This window comes from Ascidiella aspersa, chromosome 5, assembly GCF_963924565.1.
Source record: "Ascidiella aspersa chromosome 5, kaAscAspe10.2, whole genome shotgun sequence".
Lineage (NCBI taxonomy): Eukaryota > Metazoa > Chordata > Ascidiacea > Phlebobranchia > Ascidiidae > Ascidiella > Ascidiella aspersa.
In genome coordinates, this window is record NC_139451.1 from 20,175,867 (window position 1) to 20,203,420 (window position 27,554).

Here is a 27,554-nt window from a genome sequence, read left to right on the forward strand (position 1 = left end):
CTTAACTCGAATGGTTTGTTAATTGTTTAGTAATGTAAATTGTATTTTCTTTGCGGCCTGGGGTGGATCTAAGGGGAGGGTGGGGGCACAAAACTGTTATTTTTAACCTATTTTAACTAAGCAAATTTATTTTTTTTTCGCTTCGCGCGAATCTAGTTACGTTTCTAGCATATCTTAACCACGTAGTTAAGGATTTCCGATTATATCGAATCGGAGCCGATACCCGATACCAAGTAGTGGAACCGGTACTCGTACGATACTAGGGTTGAATTCGATCCCAAATATACATCGGAATTTCAGGGTTCATTTATGGTCAAACTCAGCGATTTTTTGCTTGACTTTTAAATGCGTTAAAAATATAGCATGGTTAACAACCTTATCTAACTGAACTTCGCAACGCTAAAGCTAAATTAGGCGCAATAACGTAGAAAACTTGCCTTTGAAGGTTCATTCTCATCTATGGCCTTTTTAGCTTGTTATGACGGTATTTGGTATCAAATCGGATTGCGGAACTTTTTGCCCAAAATATCAGTTATCTGTATCGGAATAAAATGTCACGTATCGGCCATCCCTTGTAGAACGATTTCATTCTATCCAATCACAAAAAAGTGCAATATTTCGCACCATTAAATAGGATAAACTAAACACAAACTACAAAGAATTATGTTGTGAAAAGTTAACAGTATACTGTCTAAACCTGAAAGTGGTATTGCGCCGAAGTATACAGATAAACAACATTTGTGAACGTAAAATAAATATTAAATACACTTTTTAAAACTCATTGGCGTTTAAAAACCTTCCCTTCAAAAACACAGTGGATCAAACACAATAAAAGTAAAAATTAGTTGAAATCCGGATCCTAGAATTACTCCGGTGGTCAGATTATTTGTTAATAGCATGTGCCGTCTCGATAGGCCTATTATCATTTTCTTTCGTTTTTTCAAGTAGAAGTTTTAGGTTTGTTAAAACTTTAAAACACAAGAATGAAAACCCTTAGTTTGTCATCCTAATCACTACAAATCGAAGCAAACGGACTTTTTCGACTTAATTTTTTTAACATGTACACAAACCTGCTATAGTAAAAGTCGTAATAAAAGCTATATAAACAGATTAAAATGTATCAAGTTTCACAACACATACTGGCTATGTGTTTCTCAGCCTTTTAAGGCTAACAGGACCACTTACAAATACTAAATAGAGTGTGGCACCCCTATAAGATTTTTCCGTTTACCTATAGGTAATTAACTAGAATGTTACAATGAACGGAATTGAACAGGCATCAACTCTACACAACGGTAGAAGTGTTAATTGGATTTAGTCCACTCTAATCTTACACAAAATGTGTTAGAGTTGAACAAAAATCAGTTTCTTGAAGATTCCTAAATCTTTCGCGGAACACTCAAAGGTTAAAAATGGCACCCCAGGGTCCAGCGGCACCCCGGTTGAGAACCACTGCCGTATTTACTGGCTCGATTCACACAAAAGCGAAATTATAAAACAAAAATTGCAAATGATGATTTAAGGAAGGATCCGGTGTCACCGCTTAGCTCCGATGCTGTTTGGGTCAACGCGCACCGCTGCGCATGCGCAAAGAGCGCCTGCGATCCCGCGCACGTGATTGGTCGTCTGTCGCCACTCTCTAGCTCCACCGGGCGAGCGCGGGTCGGTAGGCAGAAGCATGTGAACGTCGAACATCTGCACTGATTCAAAGCGGTCTCCAGTCCTTTAAAAAACATGCAGTAAAACAATTTTCGGTATAACTAAAAAAAAATACAGTATACTTACAGAGGTATTAACCTCGCGGGCCGCATTGTGCGCTTTTTAGTGTGTAACTTAGTTCCTATTTCCCAGGTTACTAAATTAAAGTTAGGTACCGAATAGTCGCAAATCGCTAGCCTGGTGAGCTATTACGGTGTCCCTGTCGGTCTTCCATAAAGATTTAGACAACTATAGTATTTTTTTCATTTTTTCGAATTAGTTAATAATTGTATTTTTAGCTTTTCAGTTTTTAGATTGTAATTAGAATACCCAAAATGAAAAAACAAACAACATAGTTTAACCCCAAATTTCCTCCAATTATTTAACAATCACATTCGATAAACTGTACACAGGATACCTATTAAAACGCTGTTGGACAGAAAAGCATTTTCGGTAAGATCAAAAAATATGTAAGAACCAAGATTAAAACACACAAGCATTTCACAAATTAGTTAAACGTAGTTTTCTAAATGTCAAATTATACCCCTCGGCTTTTCAAATAATTGGTTATTTACGAAAAGGTACTTTTAGGCGTCTGTACGTTTCGCGGATGTTTAAAATTGGTAACTGGTCAGTATATAATGCGACTATAGAATAATAGCAAACGCCCTATAACCGCGAATTTTAACTGAATATACAATAATATATTATCGATTTGGCAAGTAATCAGTTATGTTTCAGGCTCTTGAAAAAAAAAATTCGCTTGATGAATTTTGTTAATTATTCAAAAGGCGTGGATCTATTCGACATCTATTCTATTCGACAAAACAAAAAATAATGAAAAACGCAGCAAACAGCTGTTAATTAAAATCAAGACCAATATTTGTTTTCGCCGTATGCACGCTCTTTGATTAATTGGGGATGCATTATAACGGCTAACGTGAGTACTGTAATTTGCATTTGAAAATGCGCATTGTGCAAAATATAATATATTATCATTAATATTGCAAGTAGAGCAATTACCTTGGAAATAATACACCCTTTGAAAGTCCTTAAACTTGCACAAATAACCAAATTGAAATTATATTGAATTTTAAGCAATCGATGGTTTTCCTTTATAAAAGGCGGTTTAAGATACAATTTTTCTCTTCCAGAATTGTGAAGTGTTTTCAACAACGATTTTAAAATGTGACATTTTAAAAATGTGGAACAATATTTTTATTTTAAAATCTCCTGCATTCGCATTTAGGCATTTGCTTTTAAATTAATTAAGTTCTATATTATTCAAAACCTCACCTCTGCGTCACGTGACCGCCCACTGCGCAGAGGTTGTCGTTGACAACCGACACGGTCTGTGCACAACGGTTGCCTGGAAACGGGACATTGGTTTTCCAGCCACTGTTCTCGCGAATATCGAGCAGCTGGGGAAATAACGTGAGACACAGCGTTAGAATGTGATAAATCACATAGGATTAGAATAAACAGAAATGTGGAATGAAACTGTGAAAAAGGTTTTCGGTAAATGGAGCAAAATTTTTGTTTTAACGAGCTGGACTATTTCAACGCTAATTTCTTAACAACCCCGGGTAAAACTGCAAAGTTTATTCAAGGTTTATCGCCTAATCTTAATAAGTAGCTGGTTCTTCTAGTTCGCGAGAAGCAAATTTTTAAGCGCCAATGGTCTGATGCATGCGTATTTACGCTGTTGCGCAAATGCTGGCCTCTCGCCCTTGTGGTGTATATAAGAGTAAAAAAGGGGATGTGGTAATTATATGCAACAGTTTGCAACACACTCCATAACGGCTAAAATGTATTCCAGAAGTGGACCACACTCGTACCAACAATGATATTCGAGGCGCAGATACTTTGGAGATCTTGTCCCGAAATAGTCTGTGACACACACACACACACTAGCACACAAAAAAGCAAACCCACAAACACTTGCCTCAACGCTTGGCAGTGCCCCGTCCGATCCAACTCCGCCGACCACGTATATCATCGACCTGGTATCTCTGCCCGCTAACAGGGCTCCACTTTCGGGTGAACCGACCCCTTTGGTCCTGGGGCCAGCCGACGCGCCCACCAGGAACCTGGGAACCTGAAGAGCGTGGGTGGAGGTCCATTGATTGGAATCCCCGGTTAAAAAGTGGACAGCCGACAGTATTTCCTGTGTTTAATTAAAAACACTGTGTTTTAACAAGATTTGTCGACACAAAGGGCCGCATTGCGTCAAAGACACAGCAGAATACTCTAATAAAGCTCGCAATTTAGGTCGGACACTATTAAACCATATTAATATATTTCGCCCGCAGAGGCATTGTCATTTTTAACAGTGTCTGACCTAGTCCAAGTGTATATATCTTTTAATATATTTTAATATTGTCTGACCTTAATTGCTAGTTTGCTTGTATATTTTGCTGTTGCTGATCAGGAATTAAGTTCGACATTTATATTGCACGGGTCAGTTCCATTTTGTCACATATTCAGTGCACATTGCGTCAAAGGTTTAAATACTTTTGTGGCTTACATGCGATCGTACACGTATTGACTATTGAGATAAAATGTTGCAAAATCACAAAGAAAATTTCTACCATAATGCAGAATAATATTACGAACCTTCTCCGACGTTTTTCCACCAATCACATAAAGCCTGTCACGCGTGGACGCGCAGCCGTGGCCATACGTTGCCATTGGTAGATCAGGACCACGTGACCATTCGTCACGGTCGAAGTCGTAAACGTGAACCGACGACAAAGTATTAGCCTGGGATAACGCCTTGCCTCCTGAAAATCAGGAATATTTCTATATTATATTTTTTATTTACCTTGTTTTTTAAACTGGTCCGAGTTAAGTCGTATAACTTACCTATAGTGAAAACTTTTATATCACAATCATATATTCAAAGGAAATGTCGAACGGTTGTAAAAATACCTTCAAATCTCATATTTCATTAACAATAAGAATGTTGAGATATTAAATTTTTTTAAAGGTGTATAACAAGTTTAGTCGTTTTTTTACGAATTTGTCAATATTTTATTTTGTATCAACCTTACAAAATCAAACTGTTCAGCTGGCAACACAGCGAGTTTATTTACTTCTATTAGAAAATTAAAACATTCGAACCAGTCGTTTAAAAAGTCACTCATACAGGCGCGAGGGGGGCAAGGTGTGAACAACCACAGCACGATATTGCCTGCTGCATCCTATTCGTAACCAAACAACATAGTTTAACCCCAAATTCCTCCAATTATTTAACAATCACATTTGATAAACTGTACACAGGCTGCCTATTTAAACGCTGTTGGACAAAGAAACATTATCGGTAAGATCAAAAATTAGAAAAGAACTAAGATTAGAACACTCAAGCATTTCACAAATTAGTTAAACGTAGTTTTCTAAATGTCAAATTATAACATTCTACTTTTCAAACAATTGGTTATTTACGAAAAGGTACTTTTAGGCGTCTATAGGTTTCGCGGATGTTTAAAATTGGTAACTGGTCAGTATATCATTCGACTATACAATATTAAGCAAACGCCCGGTTTAAGATACTGCTTTTCTTTTCCAGAACTGTCTGACGAATGTTGTTTTAAACTAAAAATTTGGCACGGAATCAATTTCAGTTTTGTAAAGCTTGCCAGCCTATATAGTTTTTGTAAAAACAAATTTGTAAAGCTTACTAGCCTATATATTATTTCAAATATTTTTTCTGGTTTCCTTTGTTTATTAATATTTAAATCAAGTCCAGTGGTTCTTAACCTTTGTAAGCATCGGAACCAAATTCGAACAGTTGATTTTAAAAAAGAGCAACAGGAATATTACCAGTTTATTTCGCTACCCATTTACTTTGAAAACTCCTACTTTCTTGCATACTTCGAAACGTCCTATTTGTTTTCAGAAGGCAAGCTTTATTAGAAAGTTGTTATGCCATCGCGGTATGATACGGGCAGGCGCGGATCCAGTATTATTGCTATTGGGAGGGATGACATTTTTCAGGTATGACGTCACAATGTTTTCATAAATCGTTCTATTTTTTTAACCCTTGTGGGAGCCGCTAAAAAGGTGATTAGGAGCCGCATGCGGCTTTCGGAGCCGCGGTTAAGAACCACTGATCAAGTCAATATGTTCAACACAAAGTTTTATATGCTGCCCACGATATTCATTTCTTACAGTTTCCGGTCCCGCGATGACCAATCCATGCATTTTTGGAACTCAATTTGGAATATTTGGAGACCCCTGACCTAATGCAAAACTGAGTGAATGCCTTTTTCTATAACTACCTACATTCTCCCTAATAAACTCGTTGTTGAAGGAATTTAGTTCTTATAGAATAGTTGGAGAATAGGCATGCAATTTTTTACCAAAAAAAGGCATTAGTCATGTTTATAATCCGTAACTCAGGTGTTGCAAACCTAGGTGGTGACTATCGTCAAATAGGTAATAGAATATTATGGTGTATAGCCAACTTTTCGTGATTAATACGTTTTTTCATTTGCCATAGCAAACAATATTAAATCCATACTTTACTGTCCAACCGAACAAAAAAACGCGACGTAAATGCAAACGAAGCCATTTATCGATTGCATGAGCGAGTATCGATTGCTAACGTTAACAAACGGAAATCAAATTTTATCAATCGACATATTTTTAACGAATGCAAAGTGCACGCGGTACTAACAGCTGAAATAAACGAAGAAAAATGTATTTACCATGTTGCTGACATTTAAAAAAATCGAATTAATTCGATCCCGAGATTACCAATCACTGCGTTGTTTTCATTAAAAAAAATTGTTTATGTGACCGATTTACATATCTGCATAAATTGGTGGTATCTGAACTAAACTACGGGAAAGGTGTAGTTCTTATAGTTTTGCAGTGCATGCCACCGTCCTTCACCGGGTACATTTAGCAAACGCAATTTAATCAAGTTTCACCTGTGACGTAAAACTTTCCCGCCAATTCGCCGAGTCCCATCATGCATCTGGGTTCCTCGAGTGAAGCACGCTGTCGCCAGGACAAACACTCAATGTCGAAAACAAAGACCTTGGAAAGAATTTTTGACTCGGAGCCGTTCTTTTTCAGCTCTAGCCCTGAAAACCAAAAACAATGTTTAACTAAAATCAAACTGTAGTGGTCTAAATAAAATACAAAATGTGGATTTATTTTGCCTAATTCCCATGTGAAAAGGTATTTTGAGTGGCAAATTTGTTTATAAATATTTTAGTGAAATAGCTTGTTTCAATGAGAAATTGTGTTGAAATTATTTTTGCAAATTAAGATGTCATTGATTAGAGCAGGGGTTTTCAACCTTTTTTTGCTCATGGCCCACTAAATTAGTAAAAAAATGGCGGTGGCCCATTTAACTATTATTGAAGTTCATAAATTTATACCTGAAATATTGCATAAGGTCAAAATACTTACAATACGACTGATTGAAAAGTACCCTGAAACACAAGTAGGCCTAACACAACTACGGGAACGTCGCGGCACACCGGTTGCGCAGCACTATAAATGTAACAAAGAATAATACGAAAGCAAGGTGATTGCCATTGTAAAAAGAAATGATGTTACAAACAAAACACTAGGTCGAGGTGTTTGTTATTTATCTGTCGGACTCTTATGTGTTCATAATTGCATGCTTTTTGACATCACTGTATGCAAGGCTCTGTGGCCCACTGAAAACAGCGTCATGGCCCACTACTGGGCCATAGCCCATAGGTTGAAAACCTCTGGATTAGAGTAAATATAAATTGGCCTCGAAATACCTATAAAAATAAAGTAAACGAATAACAGGAGCAGCGATTTTCGATTCTATTCTTCTTATCCGCCTGGACTTTTTTATTAGTTTTAAAAATAATGCATATAATTGAATCACGGATAGAAAAACATTGGAACCATGGAAGCAAAACAAGTCATGTAGGAGCAAAATATTTGCCAAATATCACAGCTATTTGGCAATAGTTTTCAAGACGAATAGCCAAATCAATGCCAATAAAATTAGATTTAGAAATATTTTACAAGTTCTGACATAAAAGTTATAGCAGTTGTAGTGGGATAAAAATAAAACTTCAAAGGTAATACGGAAGCTTGACTCTTTAATGCAGTGGTTCTCGACCAGTTTGCCGCGGCGCTCTGAGTGGCATTTCTATTGCTCAAGGGTGCCTATAGGTATTTAAGAATTTTTAAGAATCTTATTTTTGCTCAATTGGTAAGCTTCTTGATACACCTATCTGTATACGATTATAGACCATACTATCAAATTATATTTCCTACACGTTCGATTGTGTTATTCCAAGTTTATTTATAGTGACATTTCAGTAAAATACTGAAGGAAAATTCCAGTCGGTGTGCCGAAAATGTATTGATTATTTATGAGGGACGCCGTAAGCCATGAAAGGTTGAGAATCACTGCTTTAATGAAAGAGGGTTCACTTGCCGCCAATAAGATAAACCGATCCGTTTTCGCTGGCAAAGGCCTCGGCATTCTTCATGACAGGGAGCGTTGGATCCAGACCGCTTCGGTCAGAAGGCGTCTTCCCGTCGCCGACGCCTTCTTCCGTTTCCGTAGTTTGATTCCCGCAGTAATAGCGACTCGAAATGGGGTCGAAAACGACCGTTTTCCTTCCGTTGGTAAAAACCAGTACGCTGGCGGTCGACATACCGGCGCGCGGCCGAATACAAAGTGGTATTTTCACCGGGGTTTCTGCGTCGGCTATTTCGATATTAAAATAGGGAAATTTCGCGAACCGCATTGTCAAGTCGCCGTGATGGAGATTCGATTCCGCGGCGTTATCACCAGCCGCTTTTCCGGCTTCTTTAGTTTCGTCATCATCAGTTTGCTCATTGGCACCACCGCGCGGCGTTTCGTTTTCATGATTATTAGCGGTTTGACTTTCTGCGGCATCTTGTAGTTGACCTTGAGCTTTTACGAGCCGTTTGTACTCCAGTGCGGCTTCCACGTGAGCGCAGAGGTTCGCATGGCACATCAAGGCCTTTTCCTGGAATATTGAATTAATTTTGCATATTTTTATAACGTGATTTTTTTACACAATTGATAACATATCCAACAACAAAGTAAATGTTTTGGTCTGCGATGTAAGGATTAGGAAGTAAAAAACAGATTGCCATGCAAACGGAACTTAACATGCTGAAGGTGTGCTACGTAGAAAGAAGTGAAAATCTACTTTGACCCGTGACACAAACGAAATCGTGTGGATTTTAAGCGTTTTAATTTTGCGAAACATTCAAAAGTATACTTTACACCAGTGGTCAGCAAACTGTGGGCCGCCGAAATATGGGCCGCACAGCCATTTTTAGTGAGCCGCAAGTTACTTTTAAATAGTTTAGTGTTATCATGTAGCTGTGGGCCGCTTGATAACCATACGTTCATTGCACTTCATTTTAAAAGTTAGTGTGGCATGGAATTCTTAAATTGGTCCACGTGACCAATGTGGTCCTAAGAGCCTGTCGAACTATATTTTTTGCCAACTTTAATTAAATGTAAACAAAAATTTTAGCGCTTCGCTCGTATATTCTTTATTTTATAGTGTGTTATACATTATGGTATAGCAGTGTTATGGACATCAAGGCGTCGTGTGGAATTTATCCTTAAAATCAAATATCCTGAATCCGCCACTGTTTTGTTGTGGGCCTTCAATATCTCTGAAAAGAGTACTTTGGGCGGCGACAAAAAAAGATTGTCGACCACTGCTTTACACGCACAAGCTTTAAGGCTTCACGGTGCTATTTGAATGAATTGAAAATCTCATTTGGCTGTCCCTTGTTTTCACTAGTGACTAACATACCTTTGCTATGCATTCGTAGAGGAATTTGTCGTCAAGCAAAGCAAGTCGTACGTAGGAAAATATCTCGCCTATGCTTACGCCCCTGTTGGCAATATCGTAAGCCACCCAGGCAAGAGCAGCTTCGTAGACAACCTGTTCGCTCTCGACCTGAAATGAATCGTTCACATTTTCAACGATGGAGACCGAAAGTTGTACGAATTCCTTGTAAAAAAACAAATAAATACCAAGGGTAATATATCTCAATAAGAATATTAAAGCCCACACAGAATTATACGTATCATTTTAAAAGTTTCGATAAACTCTTTACTCATTTTCGACATTCAAAATGACATCCCTAATTATGTATAGGCTTTGATATTCTTATTACGTCATACTATAACCTCCCATCATTATGCTCCAAAGGCTAATATAGTAGCCCGTGTTAAGTTTATTTTTGTTTAACAGTGGTAACGAATCTGTTTAACATATTTGTAATGCCATTGAAAATAACACCTTTTCTATCTAATCTAAACCTTAAAAAACGTAAACGAAAGGTTGCTTTTTATGGCGCCACGTTAACATGTTAGTTTGTGACGTTACGTTTTGATATAACTTTGTGTTGTCACCTCTGAAATAAAATTGTCATGATCTCAAAACAAATATCCTACCTCCGCTACTGGAGACTGGGTAAACCGATTGCACAAACCTTACCATAACATCTTCACTAAAATAACACATATTAAAATATTTCAAAAAAATATTTAAAATATTTCAAAAAATATTTCTCGTTTTATTTAACTAATCGTTAAAAAAAATGTACCAAGAAACACAAATAGAGCAAGTTAGAATCCAAAATACCTCTCGACACCTTTGGGTATGACAATAGGCACGACGGTTGAGAACCACTGGTTTAAACGTTCAACCCGCTTTTTCGATAATTACAGTATATAATGCGTGCCAAACATAAAGGTGTGCATAATTTGGGATTTTTTTAGTGCAAATTTTGAACATGACAAGAAAACAGCAGTATCAAAATGCCATAGTTAAATACCGCGATAAGTAAAAAAATTGGAAAACTTTTATAAAAAAAATAGCTTTTCGATCGAAAAAATATATATCTAAAAGTTTAATTTCGTAATGTTTGTAGGCCTTCAAATAAGGCGCAAGGATGGCATTCCTACAAAACGGATCAATCAAATGATGCCCGAATTCAACAGTTCTATCATATAAAAATCGAAAAAAACCTCATGATATTTTCCGAAATAAAATCCATCTCTTTCGTTGTTACAACAACTTTTATCCTCAAATAAGCCAAAATCCACAAGCACTGACGCTTACCATCAGCTCGTCGGCGCTCAGCAGATCAATCACGTGATCCTTACACAGCTTCAGAAAGCCGTCGGTTGACGTCACAATAGAGAACCGCCGCGTCATCAGCGCAAAGGCGGCGTCACGGAGCTCGGCGCAGAAGAGCGACTTGGCGAAGGCGTAGACCTCGGCACAGTTTTGCGCGCCCAGACGACTCGTCACATACCTTTTGCACTTGCCATAAAGGCCGAGCACCTGCGAAGCGGCAAGACAAGAAAAACGTGTTAACATTTTTTATAAATCAACACATGCACATATATATGTGTGTTAAAAAATGTGATCTAGCCCTTCTAAAGAATCTGCTTTTGACCAACGATTGCGGCTTTCGTATCACTGTAGTACACCGAAAGGCCATCGCAGACTCACCTAATCTGTATGATGCAAGAAGAGCAGGCTAAAAAACAACTAGCCTGCAGTAAGGTTCGAACTCACGACCTACGGTCATAACCGGACCGTCGCTCTACCAACTGGGCTACACAGGCTCAGCAAAGAGCGAGTTAGAAACAACCATACGCCAATGTTTGCCACATTCCGTTAGTAAAAGCAAATTCTTATTGAAGGGGATCCAAAGTAGCACATCATTATTCAATGAACACATGCATTCACATACATAGGTGTGTTAACAGCTGTGATCTAGCCCTTCTGAAGCTGCTTTTGACCAACGTTTATGGACTTTTTTAAAAACAAACGTACCCTAAAGCCACACAGACTCACCGAATCCGTAGATCAACGCAATCAAGGCAGGCTAGAAAAACTATTATAGCCTATAGTGAGGCCGCTCTAGGGCAAAACACCTTGACTTGCTGGCCTAAGCCTTTGGAGCAATGTAACTTAGCTTGAGAGGTTCATAAAGCTTACTATAATTTTGTTAAATAGTTATTTCCATTTATTCGTTTAACAAAAATCAACTTTAAAATTCGACACAAAGATTTATGTCCGTATGATCGTCAATCCTCATCGTTTTCCGGCCTACTATTGCCAGGCATACTTCAGTTTTTCATCCCTTTGTGTAATGATTTAGAGACCAACTTTTTTATACCACACATAATTGTGCAAATCTTACGTGAATTTGAATATCAAAGCCCATACAGAAGTAGCCTAGAATCCTAGATATCATTTTGAACGCTTTAAATAACTATTTATTCCTTTTCAGCGTAGTCTATGTTAACTATTATGTTGAAAATGAATAAAGAGTTATTAAAAACGTTCAATTATTTGTGTTTTACTAAAATGTAAGGAATTCACCTGTAAAATACTGCATGTAGTTAGTAGATCCTGTACGTTTTCTCCGTTCACTTCAGCATTCCCGGTGTAAAGGTATTCCAGGACGATTTCGACCGACTTAAAATCGACGCCTTTCAGTTCGATTTCGCTCTGATGCTGCTCGATGACGTCATGCGTAAACATGGCGCGAAAATAAGGGGAACCAGCTGACAAAACGACTCTGTGCGATATAATAAAGGAGTTTAGCAATATCCTATTGGGGCTTTTGCAATAACGTAAAGCTTGTAAGCAAGGTTGTGCGAAAGCTTGTCGAGGATCCAATACAATTTGTGTTTATATAGTGCCACTTGATTCCTCTATTTAGAATTAGACAAACACGGCCATATAAAAAGATTGTCGTAGAAAGATTTCTAGCATATTGAAAGCCACACTAAAGCCTTTTGAGTTGTCCAACGTCATCTGTTGCTGGTATTACCTGTGGCAAGGCTTCAGTTTCTTTCCCTGCACTACAAGCGTGACGTCGACCAGTTGCCCGGCGTCTCGCAAGTTGTTGACTCCCCAGAGGAGCAGCCACTCCTGTGGGATGTCTTCCGAGCTTCTGGCCTTACCCTTCTCAACAAAATCGCGAATTTCGTCAGACATCTTTTTCCCAGCGACAATACTTCTTCCGTTGAATGTTTTGTTCGCTTGCTGTTTTATCAATTTGCTTGCTTTTTTAGAGTATATAGACGTAACTTCAATTTTCTGCTTTCTTCTGGGTGAAATTAAACGGTAGAAACTTCAAAATCTGAAACGGTAGACGTGGAAACCTATCGCGTTCTACTTCTTGGTTGTTTTACAAAAAAATCTGCTCAGTAAGGGCTACATTGAATTGATGGACAATTTGGCGATATTTTATCTAGACCCTTATCATTCGTTGGGTCGCGACGAGGTATAGTTAAACTCAAAGAGCCATCAAACGGATGATTTTACTTTGAACGGTAAAAGCGAGGAAAATGACCGCAGCAACTTGTGACGTTTTGTGTGCTGCCGTTAAACTTTATTCACTCATGCATCAGCCTCATTTGAACAGATACACGTGATACTAGTTCACTTACAACTCAGCTTATAATAGTTAAACCAGCGAAAGTTAATGTATTCCTTAATGTATTTAGTTAAGGTTTGGAATTTACCAAGAAGCAAAAGTCTCTTGAGTTTACCATTTTTTCACACAAAGCTGATGAGAGACTTTGTTCTAGTTTACAGGTAAACCTTTTTATATAAAAGAAAAATATAATAGAATAAAGCTGCCACCACGAAGAAATCGAAACTATGTTTAAGTACAAACAATAGGCTGTTTTACAATTGCAGTTTTCGCATTAGACTGATTGTAACAAAAAAGACGACGGCTGTTATGTTATGCTTTTGATTTGCCCAAATCAATACGCCTGTTTCTCTGCACATATTCTTACAGTAGCGCTTGCTGCCCTGCAACTAAAATGAAGTCGTTACAAGGCAACGGCGTAAATGCCAGAACATACCCTCGCACAATCAGTTGATTAAGCAGCCGCTTTAGCACTTTGCGGCAGTGAGCACAGCTGTCGTACAGTAACCAGCATCGCAAAAGGTTTCAAATGTGATATCATTGCAAGCGGCCGGATTATTGTGCGTTGCGTTTCAGTTTTAAACGATATCATATATGTGTGTATCGTACATTGATTCTTGTTGTAGGTGATAAACGATTCCTGTAGCCGTAGCCCCTAACAAAAATGTAATGTCCGAATAAACTCTTTGTCTGTTGGTCAGCCTAACGACAGGTTCAAATTTAAACCATCCCGCCCTTTTTAAATCTGCTGCCTATCCCAATTTCAACATATACCACAGTCCCTTTATTGTGCTTAGGAGACCGTTTTGCAAACATCCCACTGAATAAATATTCGCAAGGTAACTACCGCTTATATTTCAACCTTTATATGAAAAATAATGTTAAATGTTCTTTTCAGTATTTAATTATTTTTCTGGCTAAATAGTCATACCATCGTGTAGAAAACAGCAAAACAGGATAATTTATTGTGCAATTTCGTTTCTTAGTAGCTACACAGTGCGAACGGTAGGGAGGGAACGTTGATTTGACTGACATGATGATGGGAAAAGAAAACGACAGACACATAAAAGCGCAGTCGCAGCAAAACAAAAAATGTGAAAAAAATAGTTCAAGGATTATGTCGCTTTGTAACGTATAAATAAGGACAATTTTGAAGGAGAGTTTTTTCCACCCAATACACCACACAAAAAAGTAGTGTTCAGCTATAAATTTCTTCAACAAGTGAATGACATGCTCTACATAAAAATAAAATAGATATAAAAAACAAAACCAAAATTGGTTCCCTTGGTGAGCCCTTATTCAGTGATTTAGGGTAAACAAAACGACACACACATCAATAGACCAGGTGAAACCGTTTAGACGTTGCAAAAACGGCTTATCTAAAATGTTCTTGCAGGCATGACAAGGCAAAAAGTTCCCCGCTGCATGCGAAATTTGACGACAAACGCAATAAGCAAAATTCGTAACCTATTTTTTGCAACAACGCTGAAGTTTTGAAGAAAAAAATAGTTAGAATGGAAAGCAATACGATCAACAAAAAGTAGACAAAAAGACGTCCTAAGTAGCATTACGGATTTCAAAATATTTTAACGAATTCCGCATATAAGATTCTTCACAATATACAAACGATGACATAGTGTTTAAATAGTGTTCGCTATACATCGAATAATTTTTTTAAGTAGTCCAAAAGGCTTGGGTAGTTACCAATTACAAATAATTTCGAAATATTACAGGTAGATTATGGATTCGACGGTATAACAAAATAGGAATGCACAAGAAAAGAAAATATCGACAAATTAAAATACAGGTCTTGAAATATTCCTTGAAATGATTCAATGAACCTTTAAACATTAAAAAATTGATACGGTTCATAAAGCACAATCAAAAAAACATTCCATTAAAAATAAACACGAAATAATATTACAATCATAAAGTTGGAATTGAACGCTAATGTAGCTAACCCAAAAACGCGGTTCTTTAAAGTGATTTGTTATCTCTATACACATATTTGCACACACTTGTATTTTATGATTTATTTGCACACACTTGTATTTTATGATTCATTTTCCTTCTTCTAATATATGAGTGAGTGAGAATCTACTCTTACAACTACTCGCACTCTGGCCCCACACATCTATTCGACTCCTAATAACACGAGTAGCTCACGTTTGATCGTAGTCGTCTCGTGCTTATCCTACACGAGCAGATAGCGAGAGAAATCGAGTAACTCGTCCCGCGATTTGACTCGAGTGTACCCGAACAAGTCGAGTACATCGCCGCATTGCCGCTGAATCGAGTTGACCTGCTCGAAGGTCAGGTGAGTACGCCAACCCTGCATGGCGGCGGCCGAGTCGCGACGAGTCGAGTAGGGATCCTTCTTGACGCCCATCGGATTTCTACTCGCTCCCGACCCGGTGTTCTTGCGGATCCAAGACTTGATTTGCGGTTGGAAATCGAGTCCGGCGAACTCGTAAATCTTCTCGGCGAAAAGAAAGGGCTGCAGCGCCAGATCCTCATACCTTTAATATTTTGTTAAAAAAAGTTGTTTTTTGTAATTTATTTCATATTTGCTAAACAGACAGATAACAGCCGTCATATTTAGTAAATAGACAGATAACGGCTTTTTCGGTATGTAAAAAATACTAAGGTAAGCAACAAAGGAGCATAATGGATGGAGGTTGTAGTAAGACGTAATAAGAATATCAAAGCCCATACAGAAGTAGGTATCATTTTGAACATTTTGAACATCATGTTGAAGCAAATGAATAAAGAGTTATTCGGAACGTTCAAAGTTATACCTACTTCTGTATGGGCTTTGATGCTGAGCACTCATTTTTTCCTGATATTTATTTCCGAGCCATTTGTGGGGAACCTACAAATAACCACTGGCGTAAAAATTGCTTTTCTGGTGGGGCAAAAATATAAAGAGGTTAATTAATTATCAGTGTATAGTGAAGTTAATTAAGTGTGTAGATGTGAGATAGCTAGGCCGCAAACCGCACGTTGTTTGTGGTAGTGTGTTTGCTTTGAGCGGTAATAAAAAATGGACACTGTTTGGACGGTCGTCAAAAGTCTATGTATACCTTATCCTCAGGTACCGTCCCTTGAGCCACTTGGTCCGCGTGGTGTTGGCCAGGCCGGCCAGGGCGTTGCTTCGCAGCCGGTCGCACGTGTTGACCGAACTTTCGACCAGCGGCCACTTCTTGTTTATTTTCAAACGCGAGCTCAGAATGCCGCGTGGGTCGCGCACGAGGTGAATGACCTGGGGTTAACAGAGACCGATTTAGGCCGGAGAATGGTATCGAAATGCGATGACGGAAAAAAGCAGCGGGCAGCGCGATTCTAAATTTGTATAGAGTGACTGTAAATTTACACGGGTTGCGTAAGTTACCTTATTCAAACGGCCTATCTTTTGGGCTAGCGTAGCTGTCCAATCCCGTGACTTTATTGCGAAAAAACGAGGCAAACAAGTTATAGTGACAACCAGATTTGGATTAATTGTAATTGATGTAATTAATTACAGGTTTTACCACAGTTTAATACCGTTATGACCGACGTTGTAAGTACGAAGTCCACTGTAGGCTAGCTTTCTTTTTACCATTAGTAAAAAGCCGGTCTTTTGACAACCTGTGGCCACTAGAGGGCATGAAAACTGCGTCTGGCAGTAGGGAACGTTTTTTACCGTTTTAATTGTGATAGGGGTTGGTTATATTGGTTAGAGATAAGGGTTGGCTGTTGTTATTATTATTATTAATATTGGTTTTACTGTCCCAAAAGCAAATTTTGTCAGAAAAAACACACTGAACCAGGCAAGTCATCAAGTGAATAGTAGCTTGAGTACGGTGCAATATTTAATGTTTGTTATTTTTCCATTACCGCCACGCCAAAAATCTATTACTTGAAAAAATGTAACAACTCTGGCTACTTTTGACCATTATAAAGTGCTAAAGTAGCGCAGGCGGTATAATATTTTCAAAAAACACCTTGGTTTATTCAGACTTTAAACGTTTACGATGGCAACGATATCACTTTAGCATCGGGCAAATACTTCACAGCAGGTTTTGGCTTAGATCACATATTATCAAGCATCCTTAATTTGCACCACTTAAACACAAAAAATACCGCACATTATAATGTTTATTGCCTGTCGAGGCGCCTTACCTTCAAGTCCATAAACGGGTCGTCCATTATGCTCTTCAGCTGGCCAATATCGCACAAGCGTATGACCTTTATGACAGAGATCTGTAAACACAATACTCAATGCTCGGTGGTTGAAGAGTTACTTGCTTAGTGACGGTGCGGGCGACATGAGTGAAACCGTTCTTATGTTTGTCAAGGGCACATCTTAAATCGTGATATACACAGTTATCTATAAAACGTGACGAAACATTGGTGAATATTATCTTAATCGTGTGGTTCTTTGATTTCGATTTTTTCAAACGTGACGTTTTAACAAGTTGGTCATCGCTGAAGTTCGATGTATTACACAACACATGTTATATAACATGCTGAATAGTGGTCGTTTTTAAAGCAGTTTACCAAGGAACAACGATATGGTGATAACAGTATATGCCTTGTACAATATGTGCAAAGTATTGACATTGACTTTCCCACGATTTGTTTACTTTTTTTATCGACATTTACAGAAAGTGTTTTCCCTGAAGTACAGATCATCCCAATGGACGTCCTAATTGGTTTCTTTTGTTGAATAATAATTTTTCTCATAGGACAATTTGGTGACATTTAACAGACGCCTATTCATAGTAGAATTACATGTGCAAATTGTTCTTTTTATTTTTTTTTGAGCTTATTTGCGAAATAGCTCTTGGTCTTCTTATTCGTAATACTACAAAACAGTATAACAAAATATATAAACGCATTGACGCGTTATGTTCAGCAAACAGTTTTCGGGTATACTTTATAAGCACATGCACACGCGCAGTCGCGCATGCTTCCTAGAGAATAATGGCCAGCAATAGCATATAGGGTTAAAAAGTATTAAAACGCAAATGGCGAAACTTTATCGCCCAACCTTATTATGACGACAAAGGTTCATGACCCTGGGCAAGTGTAGTGGACCACATCGCTTGCAGTTAGTTCCAAACGGACACAGGTCGCGGCCGCACAGCTGGGCTGTCTTTTGTCTTAAAAGGTAAGAGTCAAATGAAAATAAACGATGGAGCATAATGGTTTAAGGTTGTAGTAAGACGTAGTAATGGTATCAAAGCCCATACAGAGGTAGGTATCATTTTGAACGTTTCGAAGAATTCATTGTCGAAAACGTTGAAAATAAACGAGATTCGCATTATATTTCCGCACAATTTATTTTTCCTCACCCTTTACTGAAGTGCTATGAAATGTAACAACCAACGAAAATCGTGACAGAATATCGCTAATGAAATATCGGAAAAAAATAGATGACTTAACACTTAAACTTGCGACACATATTTTATGGCTATACCTAAACTATTTAGACGAAGTACTTTCGTCCAACGAAAAAAACTTAGAACTTGTACTCTAATAACAAGTGTACATAATAATAAGAAATACATTGAGTTTTTCTTTATTACCTTTTTCGTTATTTAGTTTTGTCATAAAACTCGTAAATTATTTTATATCTTAGTACATAATTTGTCGTGGGAATTGAGAAGTCTACCTATTTTTTAAAATTATCTCACAGATTTAGTTTACTTGTCATCTAATTACAATGCACTTCGAACCGGTTGGCTGACGACTCGGACTGGTGCTTTGTGAATCTGGTGGAGCCATTATTTCCGAAGTGGTGAAATGTGACACACTCACCGAAAGCAGAAATTGTTGATTAGGCACTCGACATCGACGTGTGATTTGCGCAACGGGCCTTTCATCGTACGGTAGAGGTCGGAAACGTCTGGTACGTCGCACTTTAGCAGTCGGTGCAGGTGCTGGACTTTTGCAAGATTCTAGTAGAAGAACAAATGGCATACTTTTATTGATTGGGTATTTTATCGAAATCACTTTTGTACAAATAAAATAAGACGGGCATGGCTAGTAGGTGTGTCACTATTTTTATTTATGCGTTTTTATAATAAAACACGTTTCCAATGGCCGCATTGCTACATAGTGTAGAACAGTGGTTCTCAACCTGGGGTCCGCGGTCCCTAGGGCTTTGGGCGGTTTATTGGGGCAACGAAGGAAATACTGAGTTAATATTGCTTTTTATCGATGCTAAAAATAAAATGCAAAATACGATCCTACAGTTAACGTATATGCTTATAGACGAGTAACAAAGAGATTATCTAAAGGGTGAGTGATTCACCACGCAACTACGAGCTCAAAAAGGAGTGTCGAATAGATATTATAGAAAAGCGAATAGTGGTGAGTTGAGACATTGCTCATGGACGCACCATATATATCCATCGTTCTGTTACAGGCGCTGTTTTTTTTGGAAAAAAACAAGACGATTAAATACAAATAAGTTATAGTTTTGTTATCTGCCGATTCTTCAATATAGGTACTGTACAGGGCCGGCCAAATTTTGACGATACTTAGCCCATTTTGGATGAAACGATTTTTTTCCTTTATTTATTGTCAGGTGACCGCCACCAAAACAATTGAAAAAGTTTGAAAACCACTGGTGTGAAAGGTACCCTTGTCGTGGCACACCCTTTAAAGACAACCGACTAACGGTTTCGTACTTTTTGCCATTTGCTAACGATTTCGCTTTCTTTCGGTTGGGCCAAACGCCATATAAAACGAGTCGCCCAAAATGTACCTGTTCGTCACATGTGCCTGTGAATGGGTAGAGCGGTTCAAAGGTGTAAAAGGCGTCGCTGTGGTAGTTGAAAAGTTCTCCAAGAAAGGTCGATCCGGATCTGTAGTTGGTGACAATTATCACACCTATTAGGGAAAAAAGGGTATAAATCATAATCAAGCAGCGGGCAATAGTGCGTCCTAAAAGGTTTTACGGTTTACCTTAAGATTCCAATTACATTACCCGGTAAACTTGAAGGACAAATGCTTTTTTGGATTCCAAATTTCCCATTTTCAAAAGCAACAAATAAATAGCCTGAATTCGATTTTTAAACCTTAAATATAGCGTTTATTTGCATTTAATCTCCATTAAAAAATGGACTGTGCGGTCGAGGGTTAATTAGCAATCTAAGTTATGCAGCTTATATAATAATGTTACCTAAATAATAGTTTTCTTGGCATCGACAATTTGTAGATCTATGCTTAGAACAACCGCCATTGGCCAGATAATTAACATTTAGGCATGGCGCCGTTTTTGTTATTACAGAATAATTTGTCGGTGCCCGTATTTGCCAAAAAACAAATTTCTTTCGTATTTAAGCAAAACACATCAAATTTTTTTTTAAATATCCCAAAGGCTAACACCGTAGGGACCGGGGTACGTCAAATCTGAGTAAATTATGAGGAACGTCGTTGTATCTATTGCTCGCCGGGTGAAGTTGTAATTCGACTTACGCCAATTATTATGAAACGTAAAATACCTACATGAGGTTAGCGAAAATAGGTTTTACAAATGTGTAGAATTATAGTTTTACTTAGCTGGCAGGAAAATATATTTTACGCCAATAGAAATTAAAAATTCTTTTTGCCATATTTCAAATTAAAAAAATCCACAAAGAGCACATTTTTATAAATATAATATCATATAGGCCTATATCAGTTTACCAATTTATGTGCAACCAGAATTTTGTTTTCACCATTGGAATTCACGCAGAATCTTTTATTCGAAAGGGAAGTTAAGACATAATCGGATAAGATAAACACCGTACGATTATCTTAAGAATGTTTATAAAAACAGATAAAACATAAAATAATTTCTTAAAATTTATTCTTGTTCCGCAGGTATGCCGAGACCCTGTAGATTTTGTTTTCCCATGCCTTATATTTACCTTTGGTCTGTTCTGGCAGAAGGTTGATCGACGCGTTGTAGTAGTGCTGGAACTTTCGCCTGTACATGTCGGCGTACCTCGTCACGCTTCTGACGTAGGACAGGCGCTTCGGGTCCACTACGTCAGACTCACGTGGTTCGATCTTCGACTTTCGGCTCATCGGATCGACATATTCTTTGTCGGTGTCGTCTGCTTAAACGAGAAAAACGATTTTACGCAGTTCAAAAATAGAAATTGGAAGACTTACTAAAATCATAAAAAAATGCTATCAGTAATTTTGCTTCATATGTAAAAAGCACATTCCAATTACGCGTGTCATTTCATAATTATAAAATCAAGGACACCGATAAAAAAAAAAACGAAAAAAAAAATTATTTTGTTAAGCCTCCTCCTCAACCGAGGGGTTAAGAAGAAAACAAAACTGCTGAGATTTTATAACCCTAAATTTTCCCGGGTAACGACTTTACTTCCTGTGAAGGATGTCACAAACAAAGTCAGTCCACTCAAGAATACCGTAGCCTACGTATCATAATAAAAAACACCCCTAGTCTCTGTCCACTGCATCAACTGTTAAACAAGATCAGTAAAACTGAAACGAGAATAAGTCAGTTATTGTTTGTCTTTCGCTCCACACTGTTAATCTCCGCAGACACCTTTGATATAAGCTCATCTCCGCAGACAATTCACAATTAAAGGGAATTTGACTTGGTAACGAAACCAAAAACGTTTTGCTAAACAAACTCAGCGATTCTACAAATAGCTTTTCAGCAGCTAAAATGATTATCACGAAAATCAAACAAAAAATCGCCTATGTTCGATATGTTTACAAAAATGCATAAATGGACCATAGCTGTAAATGTAAAAAATTGTATTATGTAAGATAACATCATATGTTGACGCCTTCAAACTAAAGTAAGTTTCTAAATTTTAACAACAAGATAGTATACTGCTTTTACCTAGGTTGGCCGAGTCGTTCGCAAACAAATTTGAACGCATTTTATCCATGTTTTTCGGCTTTTCAAGAGATGCTGATCTGATGCTGTCGGGGGCAAGCTTTGCCAGTTCACTGCCATTGCTGTCTTGCTTTGCCCGTTGTAACTTCTTTATAGCCGCTTCGACTAGGTTTTTTGGCTTATGTGGTATAGCGTTGTTTTGCAATGGGTCAACATTGACTGGCCTTGGATTTTGGGTTGTATGCAGCTTTCCCGCAAGAATATTCAAAGCCTTGTCTAGCTTTTTCGGCGGATTCCAATCGCGCACCTCGGACAATTGTTTCGTCACAGAGGTGCTTTCGTCCAACGGCTGGTACTTTGCAGCATTCGTGTTTTTAAGTGTCGACTCAGACTGCTGAAAGTTGTTGTAGTCTTGCGTTTCGTCCACGCCGGTAAACCGAAAATGTTCAGTTAACCTTGAGGTTTTGTCAAAAACTCGAACGAAGCGCGTTTTAAACATGTCGCCGGGTAGCTGGGACACCGTCAGGAAAATTGAAATGAAGCACAGAGTTGCAATGATCGTCAAACAGATGTGCTTGGTGGTCATTATCCGAATGAGACAGTCAAATCCTTGCTTGTTTCCGGGCTGCCACGATCGCATGCGACGAATCCTGCTTTTAACCATGTTTGATCCTAAACGAAAGCCAAGTGAGACGCCCATTAGATGACAGTAAGCGCTTCGGCTTGGGCGCTTTCAAAGCTGTCAAACAAAAAACAACAATTCACAATCGTTGACCTAGGGCAGAAAAAAAGAACAAAGGCTAAGCGATGACCACATTCAAACATAAAGCGCATATTGTAAGGAAGGCTGGAAGTCAAAACTGACGTAAAGATCTGTATTGTTATTCTTTAAAGGTGACATAAGTGCGTCTTTTGTCGATTCGCAATTGGCATTGTGACATGACAATAAACGGCAACACTTGACAAAAACATCCCTGTTTAGGTTTATACAATACAATTTTAGTTGGTAAACTGTGCTGCTGAGAGTCGAAATATGATTCTACTACAATTAATCACACATAGTTCACGGTCTTGGTTTAGTTTTTCACCTAAAGTTAACGATTGTAAACTTAGCTAGCAGCTGGCAAGAGTGTCGATTGTTTCTGAATATTTTTCTTCCTTTTTGTGACAATATTGGAATTCCCCTTTTTGGATTTTTGGATACGCCCCTGGTACACAATGATTTACACTGTGACGCCGTGTAAATGTAAAGTAAAAAATCAACCACATGTTATGCTTTAACAGTCATATTTTTCAGTTGCAATTCACAACGGGCTTCAAATAAGTTCTGGAGAAGTTAGTTATAACAGGGCCTCGACAAAAGACTACACTTTGTACCTAATATGATATCTGAATTCCTTGCGCTGTTTTTTTGTAAATCCAATTACATTTTGTGTTTTTTTATACACAAATAAGGAATGAATTAAAAATTATATCGCTAGGAGTTTCGCACAATAATCAGCAAACTTTTACAAAGGGGTGGCGAGCAAAAGTTTGAGAACCACTGGAGTAGGCCAACGAATACCTTTTGTAACGGCGGTTGTGCTATTTAATTTTTTTCCACTTAAAGTTGCATTTACTTAGGTACAATTTAAAGTACAAACTGTCTTGACATGTTTTGACACCAGAACATTTCAAGCCTTGATGGCAAAACAATCGAAATCCCCAAGGTATTTTAACCCAGTATGGCGAAGAAACAAAAATATCGATTTGCTGTTTGACGCTGCAAGACTTATGTGTTGCTGCAGAAATAGCTTTTGCTGAAACTACAAGTTTGAATAGCGATACAACCCGAAAACAAATGTAGTATTCATAGTTACAATCTAAATTACGTGCAATGTTTTCAGTGGCGTAGCTAGCCGAAAATTTTAGGAGGGGAAAAAAGTTTGAACTTTTTTGTTTAGCCTTTGTCATTGTATTAACCGCCGTAACGAACACTATAACAATGCTAGCAAACTATTTCGAGCATGAACTGACTAAATGTTAACGCAATACTCAAAAGCCATTCAAAAATAAAAAATAAAACTACATTTGTAAAACTAGTTTAATGTATAGCAAACGTAATATTAACTACATTTGTGACGTAACAGTGCATGACAATTGAAGGTGTGGCATGTCTGTGGTCGACTGTTGTGGTACTGCTCAAAAGTGCTAAAAAAAACAAATGTTAAAAATTTTTTTTTTTCTGGCTACGCATATGAATTTTGCAAAACGTTGTGTAAAAGTAATGTTTTTTTTTCCAATGCTGGTAACAAAATGGCCCCAACATGATATTACAATGCATGCTTTGTTTGGTCATTGAAAATACGTACAGTGGCCAATAAGCTTAATTTCAAATTATAAAGGTTAGTCGGTGATTGTTATAAGAAAAAAGGAGTCGCTTAGATACAGTTTTTTCTTAAATTACATTGGACCACTTTGTTTGCGTTTCAAGCAATTCTTCTGTCCATTTTACGTAAACCTAAACGTACCTGTAGCGATCAAAATCGTGAAAAAAATATATAGCGATCAATTTAAAACAAAAAGTGGAAAAATAATGTTTTGAAGGAACAAAGTTAAAGTTCTTTCCGTCGGCAAACCCCCATTCTTAACCCAGCGGTAGAGTGCAACCAGGCTTTTAGCCAAAATACCGTTCACGCCTTTTTAAAAATATATTCGCCATTTCCCGAAGCTTAAAAACGCACTTAGGTAATTAGATTAGATCCAAAACTTTCTCCCCCAGCTTAAAACCGTTCCAGAGGTGTTTGGCACCTTTTTGGCTGCGGGTTCGCCAAGGCGTGGTCCCGGCCACTTAACCAGATTAAATTGACTTATATACGTTAGCATCTGAGCCACAAAATTGGTGACCCTGGACCGATACGTACATTACTAATTAAGTGTTTTAGTAAAAAGAGAAATACGAGTTTTTAGAAACGTGAAAGTTTAACGAAAAACCTATTAGTTCTTTTTTCTGTGCCTGCTTTTTATTTTTGAATCCGATTTGGGGTATTCTTGATAAAAATAAAAAAACTTACTAAAGCCAAATGCTTTTTAGGCTATTTCCTAGAAGTTAATCAAATAAATCTCGGAGTTAATGATTTTAATCAACTCAACGAAGCTTTGATAACTACAGAATTCTAATTAAAACGCATATATACAATGTGCCAACCGTGATAAAGCTGTGAAAGCTTGGTTTAAACGTGTTATTTCATCTCACAAAGCGACCGCTCAACATTGCAATAAAACAGGTTCTCAAAATTTTGTAGCTTGCGGCACACTAAGAAGAGAAACAAACATTAGGAAACACACTACAAAAAAAACAATAATATGATGCCTTGAGAGTTATTACACGAAAGACAATAACTAACTACCGTTTTTGTTAACAAGTACAAAAGTCCGCGACAAACTTAAAAACATATGGAAGCACATTGGTTTGCCGCGAAACATATAGTTTAAAATTCACTGCTAATATTAAATTACTTGCAATGCCGATTCTCACAAGACTCTAGGTCTCTTATCTACTTCTCAGCCCAGCGTCTAACGTTATTTGACGCCGTTATCTGGTGCGGGAAGCGCGTTCGAGCGAAAGACGAAATCCCAGCGGAATTAACGGCAAAAGTATCGGCCGTACAATTAACGACCAAAATGTTAGTTTTTTTCCCAGTTGCACCACGAGGCCTTTCGCAGTCTGAAAAGCGACAGTCGATAAATGCGCATTACAGGCATTCTTTAATCGATAGATTTTTGTCAAGATATCGGAGACAGGTTCTCGGTTTGCCGCACCAGGCTGTGTCAAATGCTGTTTTGTGTCGCTAAAAAGCATCACCGCGGAACAGACCGTATGCAATACACCCTATAAGCGTGACGACCCACGTTGAACCGCTTAATATACCACTTGTACCTGAAAGCACACTACAAACAGGTCCGTAACTATGCTTTACCAATTCCATTGGTCCCGAGTGGGTAAACTATATGGCAAATTGGCTTTTTTTAAGGAGAAATTTACGTGTTCGTTCAGGTATCTGTTCGGAATCGGTAGAAATGCAGAATTTGTTCCATCCACTAGCAAAATTTTGCGCGTAAGATATATGCTTACCACATCTATCTTTCACTTATAGTGCATGAAGGCGCCAATTAGAAAAAAGTTTTCCCTGGAAAAACTTTTTTGTTGCCTTTGGGAAGAAAGTCAGGCGATTTGGGAATTAATTATTAATTATGGCCGAGGCGTCGTCGCTCTCAGTTGCTTCTGATATTTCACAAGATTAAAAGCGAATCGCTGGTGCGCTGCTGAATAATATTTCGTCGATAGTGGACGACAGGAGCGATATCAATAGAGTTACTTTACCGAAAACGAAAGAAAAAACGCGTGGCGCCCAGATTGATTTTTTGAATTTGTAGCTGGGGAGATTAAAGTATAAGAGACTACAATTTTACATAGAGAGTCAGATGGTAAATTCACGTGTAATAAATTAGTTATGCGCAACAGCCTTCTGAGTACGTATCGCTGCAAGTCTACCCAAAACTGCTTTATCGTCGAGTCTATTAATACCATATTTTGCGCCAAACGAAGGTAGATTACCATTATTTGTGTGGATATATTCGTGATTCGAATGGTTCTTTGGTGCGTTTTGAAGTCAAACTAAAGAAAAGCAATAACGCGATTAGAACCAGTTTTCTCATATATAAAATAGTATTGAAATAAATCAAAAGAAACCAGTGCCTTCTCACATTATTCGCAATCGAACTTACAGTAACTCATATAATGGTTGTTACAGCTGGTGGCCTCCCTAAAGAAGGTGCGTTCGTTAATGAAATGTGAATACCTTCGTACAGGGTTTATAACCAATTCTGTTTTAAAATGTAGCACCACGCTAATAGGAAGTCGTTCAAGGCCTGCCGCTGAATAGTCGCGAAATAACACATTTCAAATTTGACTGATCCTATAACAACACCTAACAAATCGCGTCAATAGAACCTCTACAATGGCCCTTGAAGCAAAGAACATTAAACTCAGAGCATGCGAATACATTGGTTAAAACAGCTATAACTTAACGTCTTGCACTCTATTCGCTTATGCTTATCCTTACGTAAAAGCTACCAACTGAAGTCATTCCAGCAATCTTAAAGATGGGCTACAGCCAGGGCTGGGGAGCCGGAGCCGGAGCTGGAGCCCGGAGCCCGGAGCTAAGCATTTTCTCTGGAGCCGGAGCTGGAGCTGGAGCCATTTTTATTATTTTTGTGGAGCTGGAGCCGGAGCCGGAGCCAGTTTTATTATTTTATGTGGAGCTGGAGCCGGAGCCGGAGCCATTTTTCAATTTGAGGGGATAAAGCTACGAAATTACATTTTGTTCCATCTCCAATATTAGTTAGCCAAAAGCAATTTTTGAAAACTGGCCTTGGTTTGAAATAAAGCAAGTTTACTGTAAACTGATATAAAATATAAAGGGGGGAGGGGGAATTTTGTAACTCGTATGGAGAAATTTGTGTCACAATATTAATCTCTTCTGGTTGTCTGTCATGATAT

At 38.0% G+C, this 27,554-nt stretch overlaps 2 protein-coding genes across 2 annotated transcripts; both read right to left on the reverse strand.

The window, feature by feature from the left end:
• Nucleotides 1-1,090: 1,090 nt before the first annotated feature.
• Nucleotides 1,091-12,818, reverse strand: LOC146145298 (kelch-like protein 40). Its single transcript, XM_083389937.1, has 10 exons — nucleotides 12,550-12,818; nucleotides 12,096-12,294; nucleotides 10,821-11,045; nucleotides 9,504-9,650; nucleotides 8,135-8,696; nucleotides 6,633-6,788; nucleotides 4,315-4,481; nucleotides 3,644-3,865; nucleotides 2,995-3,119; nucleotides 1,091-1,723 (listed from the first exon to the last, which is right to left on the reverse strand). The coding sequence occupies exons 1-10, from the start codon at nucleotides 12,714-12,716 to the stop codon at nucleotides 1,537-1,539; spliced, it is 2,157 nt and encodes a 718-aa protein (XP_083246063.1). The 5' UTR covers nucleotides 12,717-12,818; the 3' UTR covers nucleotides 1,091-1,536.
• Nucleotides 12,819-14,096: 1,278 nt separating this feature from the next.
• On the reverse strand, nucleotides 14,097-22,920 carry LOC146145299 (carbohydrate sulfotransferase 3-like). The gene is made up of 8 exons (XM_083389760.1): nucleotides 22,016-22,920; nucleotides 21,060-21,248; nucleotides 19,913-20,037; nucleotides 18,961-19,100; nucleotides 18,191-18,302; nucleotides 17,320-17,400; nucleotides 16,242-16,420; nucleotides 14,097-15,677 (listed from the first exon to the last, which is right to left on the reverse strand). Exons 1-8 carry the CDS (start codon nucleotides 22,710-22,712, stop codon nucleotides 15,353-15,355), a joined length of 1,848 nt encoding a protein of 615 aa, XP_083245886.1. The 5' UTR covers nucleotides 22,713-22,920; the 3' UTR covers nucleotides 14,097-15,352.
• Nucleotides 22,921-27,554: the final 4,634 nt, after the last annotated feature.